Source organism: Gossypium raimondii, chromosome 3 (assembly GCF_025698545.1).
Source record: "Gossypium raimondii isolate GPD5lz chromosome 3, ASM2569854v1, whole genome shotgun sequence".
In the NCBI taxonomy this organism is placed as follows: Eukaryota; Viridiplantae; Streptophyta; class Magnoliopsida; order Malvales; family Malvaceae; genus Gossypium; species Gossypium raimondii.
This window is the reverse complement of record NC_068567.1, coordinates 52,603,995-52,612,374: the sequence shown is the minus strand read 5'-3', so window position 1 is coordinate 52,612,374 and position 8,380 is coordinate 52,603,995. Positions and strand designations below refer to the sequence as shown.

Genomic DNA, 8,380 nt, shown 5'->3' with positions numbered 1-8,380 from the left:
ACACCGCTTAATAAGATATTCATAATAATTTCTTCTTATTTCAAAATTTAAATGATTATTGTAAAATGGTTTGAAGGATAATATTTAGGGTTGAATAGTATTTTGGTTTTAATTAAACCATTAATACTTAGACTCATATAGTATTGAATTTATATAGGTAAAGTGCATCATGTTAAAAAGTCTTTTCAATATCAATATTGAGTAAATTGAGTTTTTTTAAAATATAGAAAAAAATTAGTTGTTTTAGTTTCAAAAACGAGCAATTAAAGATAATTAATCACGATTCTCATATTTTTCATCAATTTATTCTATTTTGATTGGTATAATATTCATCAATGTTTACACATTTTGTCAAAAAATTTCTAATTCTAAAAATTAAACAAATATAGCTATCAACATTAACACATTTTATAAAGTTGATCTTGATTCTATTTTTTGATTTGGTGAGAGTAAATTTATTGGATTCTTAAAATTATGACCGAAATGATAAAATTTATAAATATTGAAGGTTAATTTTATTATTATACCAATTAAAAGTAGGGTAAATTGGTGCAGTGATTAATTACTTAGACACTCGGCTTCAGTCAAAACAAAACTCACCAAACTTGATATATTAAATCTTGCTAAGTTTTTCTTTTATGACTTAGAATCTAAAACTTGATGTAAATGAAGATTTGTACTTTTCCATTGGATTTGTTGAGAGGCCCAATACTATAGAAAGGCCAAGGCCTTGTACAATATTAATTAGCAAAGCGGAACCTTTTCATTTTATAGGGTTGTTTATTCTTCGAGGGTTTTAGGATTGGCTACCGCAGAACCAATTTGATCAATCGAATTTTCATCTCTCTTTCTTCTATCCTGCAAACCCTATAGAAATTTCCTCAAGGTAACCTAATCCCTACTCTCTATCTCCTCCTCCGTCTATAATTTCGATTCCTTCGATAATTTGCAAAACCCCTAATTTATCTATGATGTCTCTATAACGAGCTTTGATGGCTATTCAAAACCATTAGATTTTCCGTTTTTGTGATTTTATTCACTTTTCCTAATTAATTTATTATTGTTCAAGGTGTGCAGTGATTTTACGAGAATGTCTCGGGTCTATGTTGGGAATTTGGATCCTCGGGTCACTGAGAGGGATCTCGAAGACGAGTTTAGGATTTTTGGCGTTCTCCGCAGGTATTTTTATTTTTATTTTGTGAATGAAGGGGATAAAGTGTATTTTGATAGGGACCTGGGTGTTTTTCTTTGGGTTAAATTTATTTGCCACTCTGAAGATTGTCAGGTTTTGCTAGCTTTAATTGATTATTTGGTTTGTTCGTCAATATCATACAAGATAAACTTGCTTTCCTGCATTTGAAAGAAGCTTTAAAATAAAAATAAAAATAAAAATAAAAATAAAAATAAAAATAAAAATAAAATGCTGTTTGTGCTATTGATTGATTTATGTTTTGATGAAATGAATCCAGTGTATGGGTAGCTCGAAGGCCTCCTGGGTATGCGTTTATTGAGTTTGATGATCGCAGGGATGCTATTGATGCAATTCGTGAACTGGATGGTGTGTATACTATTTTTTCTAGTGTTTATTTCTTTCATTTGTTGTATTACTCTTACATGCTTGAATTATGTTGGTTCTCTACTCGAATACCCTTATATAAGTTGCCATATTCATTAGTTTTTGCTTGATTATTTATGTTGCCCTCACTTATATGCTGCATATGCTTCTAATTTGGTGAGTGTTGAGCTTTCATTTGAATGTTAGAGAGATCTCCTAACCGGTTTAAGTAGTTTAATGATTTTCTTTTATATTTCAAGAAGTTGCTATTGTTTTCTGGTTGTCTGCAGCCAGTTGCTTTAGTGGTTTGGTGTAATCTGATTGTTTATTCCGAAAAAATAATTCTAAGTTTGTGCATTTGGCTCTTAGTTCTTTTGGTTCCTTAGATTCAAATGACATTTCTGATCTATGTTGCTTTATTGGCCATTTCTAGAATTTTCTAACTATATCCTTTTTCTCACTTAAGGAAAAAATGGTTGGCGTGTGGAACTTTCTCATAATTCAAAAGGTGGTGGAGGCCGTGGTGGGCGCCGTGGTGGGGGTGAGGATTTAAAGTGTTATGAGTGTGGTGAACCTGGTCACTTTGCTCGCGAATGCCGCTCGCGTTATGGATCACGAGGCCTGGGAAGTGGCCGGCGTCGAAGCCCCAGTCCTCGTCGCCGTAGGAGTCCAAGTTATGGGTATGGGCGCAGGTGGGGTTAAGGATTCCTTTTCTTTCTCTCTCTTTATTGGAGTGTGTAGAGGAGGGTAGCTCCTACTGTGATCTTTTTTGTAAAGGAGCCTATACAAAGTGATGGTACATTATATATCATGCCTTTTCCTATGCTATTCAAAAAATCCCTTTGCCCCTTTTTGAAACTTAGTGGCTAGAATTGATATTTATGCAAAAACAATGTCTGTCAATTTAAGACTGTGTTTACCTATATGTCCAACTGGTTTTTTATTATACTTACAAGAAGCATATATCTTTTTATTTGAATGGATTTGATGAAGGCTTTTTATTTTAATTAAACTTGATTTGGCTTCTACTGATTGGTCCTCTCAACAAGAATATGCAGGCTACTCAGAAAAAACTACTTGCTATTTTATGTGTCACATAAATTCTTTTAATCTTGTGGTAGGAGCTATAGTCCAGGAAGATCTCCTCGGCGCCGCAGCATATCACCTCGTCGTGGTCGGAGTTACAGCAGGTCGCCTCCATATCGTTATTCTCGTCGTGATTCACCTTATGCAAATGGGTAAAGTCATGTGAACTTAATTACTTGAACAGTCAGGAATCTCATTTATGATACTTTCAGTGTTTATCCAGTCTGATATGCTTTTGCTTAAATTCCTTTGCAGAGATTAAAGTGGGAACTGAAGCAAAATCTGAAATGACAGCATCTATGGCAAACAAATATTCAAATACTATAGTTTTAAATAGGTTCAGTGAGCAAAAAAGGATTTAGGTTACTTGTTCGTTTTGTGACGGTTAGGTTGTTAGAGCTTGTGGTTTTGCACGGCTTCCACTCTGCAAAGTGTTAGGGTTCCTTGGACCCCCTTCTGCGGTAGCTTGCTTACTGTCTTCAGCGTATAAAACTCGGAGGTCCTGTTTCTTACTTTATATGGTTATCTACTTATTATATTGTTAACTGTTATGTTTAAAATTTAGCTCAGTTACTTAGCTATTGTAAGTTTATTTATCTGAAGGATTTTATATGTTTTGTGTTGAGGTGTGAGATTTGGAAGTAAGGGCAGAGCATCCAATCCTTTGGCCATTTTAATGCATCTTAGTGCACCACTTGAATCAGTTGATCTACTTAGTCATCGCTCCCTGCATATTGTAGAAGCTTGAGTTACATGTTGAATTCGCATCGCATCGTATCGAATCGCTAGTAGTAACTATCGGATTTTGGTTGCGACCTTGTGTTGGTGCATGTATCTGCAACAAAGCTCTTCTAATTTCTTATGCAGATGAAGCCAGATAGTTTTTTGGTTACACACCAGAAAACAAAATTAGAAGCATTGCCATCAAAGGTTTTTTATATTGTTTCTCTGACCTTGATTTTAACTATCTTTGTTTTTGATTTGATAAGAGGTTGGTTGGTTAGGGAATATGAAATTTTTTTAAAATTTAAAAGATTTTTGAAATGAAGTTATTTAATATACTTCAATTCAAAAAACTCAATGTTTGTAATTGTGTAGGTAAATGTTTCTTGGAATTAATTTTTTTCTATTGGCTTTAACAGTGTATAATTTTATTTGGACATTTTTCATTTTTTAATATTTTCCCCAAAATTACCTATTTTGAGATTATTTTTGAAATATTTTTGAAATATGAAATGACTATTCATGAGGTATTGATCTTTAGTCTGATGTGACATTTGAGAGGTTAGATAAAACTTAGCTTGAAAAATAAGTTAGGATAAGAGAATCAGGTATATTGAAAGTATTGTTTGGGCTGCATCGGGTTCATGCTCAATTTAGTTTAGCACATTTTAGTATTTCAATATATTATTTTAACTTTGTATGTTACGTTATCTAATTCATCTCACATGAAAATATTATAATAATATATAGTAGTTGAATGTAAACATTAATAAGAACTTTAATCAAATAAAATATATAAATATTATTAAAATTTATGTTTTTAAATTTTCTTTAAAGAATATAGGCCTAAATTCATTTGAGCTCAGCTCATAAACCTCACTTGTGAATGGTAATATTTAATTTATGCCCATAAATTGATTGCCCTTAATTCGATTTTGCTATTCAATTCCTACATTTCAGTGGTGACATATTTTATGCATTTTTATTTAGACATTTTGGGTAAATTGCACCATTAGTCACCTAAAATAAGATTGTTTTTATTTTGTTATTCTAATTTCTTTTTGTCAAATTAATCTTTGCTTTTAGAAAAATTTCTCAAAATGATCACCCAACCATTATTTTCATATGGAGAAGTTGATAAGACATGTCATGTCGGCATCTTTTTTACCTATTTTCCACATAAATTAAACAATTTTTCTTTTAAAAAAACCCAAACTTATCTGTAGGATTGCCGTACTCGGCATTGTCACCGGTTCTTCTCTGGCCAGATGCACAGTGCTGTCATCCCCGTTGGTGGTGCGCTCTCCTCTCCACCATCCGACTTATCGTTTTCGTTTTTATTTTCTTTTTAAAAGCTTAGGCATTTCCTTCAAAACAACCGCAGCCACTGGTACCGTAGGTGCCAATCATCGTATAAAATTTTCTCAGCCAGTTGATTTGACCATGTAATGTAATCATCAGGTTCTTTAATTTTTCTGGTCCTGGTGAACTAGACCCTAAAAGATATGCTTTTCAAATCGTGCATATACAAAAGATAGATATTAGGATATATAAAAGAGATATATTAGGATTATGGGGTCAGTTATAATTCTGTATACGCAAAAGATATATTTTTCATAAAAAATTTTGAAGTTATTAAATTTTGTATCCAAAATGCAGGTAATGAGTATATATTTGGTTTCAGTGATACTTTTTAGGTTGATTAAGTAATATGTAGTTATTTATTGTTTCTTAAGTTTGCATATGATATGTTTATAGTAGAATTTTGGAATATGCATACTGTACAAGCCTAATAGTGCCTGGGCCTAAACCCAACATACTCAACCAACTAAATCTAGCCCACAAAAAAAAAACAGAAACCCTAAGGGCTTCTCTGCCGTCGCCGCAAGCCCCAGCAGCCCTACGTCGCACCCAACGCTTCCAGCAGGAGGCCAATCGCCGCAAGACTCGGAGACCGACTCCCCACGCGTGCCGTGCTCTTCGCAACACACCTGCAAAAACAGACTCAAGGAGTCCAAAGAAAAACAAACAGCAAGCAATATTTTTTCCTTCTTTTTCGATTTATTTTCTTTCTCTTTTTCGGCCTATAAAAGACCATTTTGTAATCTGTAAAGGGGGGAATAGAGAGAATATTGAAAATTGAAAGAGAAACAGTGAAATAAAATCAAAAGAGGTGAATTTCGTCTTAGATTTTTTTATTTTATTTCTTTGTTTGCTTTATTTATTTTCTGATTTTTTTTGTATATTAAACAAAAAAATAAAAAAGGGAATATCACCTTCAAGGATACGCCGTTGAAACCCGAGCCCGCTACTTTGAATTGGGGCGGAATGGTGGGATTTGAATCGTGGTATAATTGAGAACTATGCATGACGCAAGGATGGGTTAAAAGAACCCTAGCAGAGCCACACTGTTTTTTTTTTAAAAAAAGGGAACAAATGATTTTATTTTTTCTTTTTTCAGTTTTTTTTATTTAAAGCAAGATGAAAGCGCTGCTTTTAGCAGTGCGACCAGCGTGGTGACCCGACCAAGGGAGGATCCGTTGGCTTTTAAAGGTCTAATTAGCATTTAGGCCTTCCTTTGCAATGCGCCCAAATTAAACCTGTTTGTTTTTTAAAAATTAGGCCGCATATTTGATCCGCATTTCAATTCGGTCCCCAGCTGCGCAGCGTTTAGGAGAGCAGGATTAATTTCCCTTTTGGTCCTCCACTATTGCGCGCATATACAATGTGGTCCTGTCTTTTTAATTTGCTTGGAATTTACCCATTATTTTTCTTTTAAAGTTCAAATTAAGTTTTTTTTGCCATTTTAATCATTCTTTTACCACAATTTTCTATTATTATTATTATATTATTTATTATTACTATTATTATATTTTTCTATATATATATACGTACGCACATTCTACATAGTATATATGCATATTTAATATATATATTAAACTTTATAAGTACATGCATTCGCATTTTTTATATATATAGTTTTTTTAAATCTTCACATACTTTTTATTTCACATATATACTTATGCATTTTATTTTATATGCATACCCTTTTTTACTATTTTCATATTTATAAACATGCATTTTTATTAGTTTTTTTGGTTTGATGTATTTCGTTCCTTCTTTTTGTTTGCAAATTTACTTGTATATTGTACTTATATATATATTTGTAAATATTTATTCATATTGGTCTTAAATTAAAGTTTGTTTCATATTATACATTAACTTTTAACATACCTTTCGGAAATATATTTTGGTTTTGTCAAAACATTAAAGTCATCATATTTTATAAATTTTCAAAGTATTTGGCATTCATGATTCTCGAGAAAGACCGTGTCTTAACTTACTGGATTGCGATTATTCTTCGATGAATTTAGAACGCTAAGTATTCATTTTGCATTAAATTCGCAAATTTTAAATAAAAATTTATTCTTGGAGTTCAAAAATGTTGGGTCCTAACTTATTGGTCCTGATATTTTGATTTCTCGAAATAAGAATTTTCAAAAGCAAAAGGCAATATTCGGGTATTTTGAAGATTTAAAAATATTGTGCCCTAACTCACTGGGTGTGGTGTTTTATTTCTTTGAAATAAGAATGTCTTACTATTTTGATTCATTCATGGAATGAAAAGTTTTCTTTTAAAATCTTTTCAAATTTTCGACACCAAGACATTACAGAATCAATTTGGTACCAATTTTGGGCGTTACGAGGGTGCTAATCCTTCCTCATGCGTAACTGAACTCCCGAACCTATTTTCTCAAAATTCGTAGACCGAAATTGTTTTTAAGGTGAGCCGATCACACCTCAATCAAGGATCGGTGGCGACTCCAGTTTTTGTTTTTTTAAGTCGACAACTAAAATTTTTGTTTTCAAAAAAACGTTTCGACAGCTTGGCGACTCCGTTGGGGACGTTAGAGAGTCGAGCCATAAATTGGTTATTTGTTTGTCTTGTGATCGAAAATTAAATTTCGGTTTTAAAATCATAATTTCCCTTCATACTTTTTTTTTACCATGGAATGTTGGCTACTTTGCATTTGCATTTCCATTTTGCATTTTACCCTTTAAGTGGGAGCGAGAAACTAGTCCTTCGTGAGGTTTTCACCTCCGTGCAGGGTAGTGGACCGGTTTCAGGATACATCCGTACCTATGTCTTCGTGAGATTTTCATCTCCGTGCAACCATAGGGAAATGTATCCCCCTGAACTGAACTCGATCCATATGAGCCAATAATGGGTCAGGATCTAGGAATCTGCTGGTTCGGGTACCCTTACTCTAGAAACTAAACCTCATATAGTGAGCTTTAGGAGCTTGATCTAGGTAGAACTATCCCAAAACCCTCGTGAATTCCTGAATAAATGTTCTTGCTATTTCATGTTTGTATTGGATTATATCTTTTTGGTGTGATACTGACTTGGGTTTATTCTGTTTTGATTGCATGACATCATGATTGCATTGCATTTGTATCTTAGAAAAGAGATGTTGATTTGAGTTCGATTACTAGATTAGAAAGCTTGTTATGGAATACGGGTTTCTTGATAAGGTGGAAGATAATACGGTGGAAGATAATACGGTGGTCCGAAGAAAACATAGCACGAAAAGCCTAACAAGAGGAGTATACGACTTTGCTGCATGAACTGAGGATCCAAATTGTCAAAGTTTATTCAAAAGTCATCAAAGGTCCCAATCTCATAAAGAAGCTAATGAACGTGAATGAGCAAGGATTTACGACCTAGATCAAACAAAACGGAGATCAAATTCGTGAGATGTATCTTAATATCTGAAGGGCCGATGTCTTCACTTGGAGTATGAGGGTAAAGCCATATATATATGTCCGCTTTATGTAAAGAGATTTGTTTTCTAGTAAAGTTTTCTAGTAAAAAATTGAACATGAATCAACGTCTCTTTTCGCATTAATTTCATGCATTTGGATTACATTACATCATATGCATCAAAGATTATTAGAAGATTCTAATTAACTAAAATCATTGCTCAGTTAACCTGGAAACCAACCAACCAACCA

At 33.1% G+C, this 8,380-nt stretch overlaps 1 protein-coding gene across 3 annotated transcripts; it reads left to right on the top strand.

The window, feature by feature from the left end:
• Positions 1-726: 726 nt before the first annotated feature.
• Positions 727-3,253, top strand: LOC105794669 (serine/arginine-rich splicing factor RSZ21). 3 transcript variants are annotated; one of them, XM_012623960.2, is made up of 6 exons: positions 727-886; positions 1,078-1,179; positions 1,470-1,558; positions 2,022-2,247; positions 2,677-2,793; positions 2,897-3,253. In XM_012623960.2, the coding sequence occupies exons 2-6, from the start codon at positions 1,091-1,093 to the stop codon at positions 2,901-2,903; spliced, it is 528 nt and encodes a 175-aa protein (XP_012479414.1). In that variant the 5' UTR covers positions 727-886; positions 1,078-1,090; the 3' UTR covers positions 2,904-3,253. The 3 variants fall into 3 exon arrangements, with proteins under 3 accessions (XP_012479414.1, XP_052484471.1, XP_012479415.1); XM_052628511.1 differs by having other exon boundaries at positions 738-886; positions 1,070-1,179; positions 2,686-2,793; XM_012623961.2 differs by having other exon boundaries at positions 739-886; positions 1,070-1,179.
• The last annotated feature ends 5,127 nt before the right edge of the window (positions 3,254-8,380 follow it).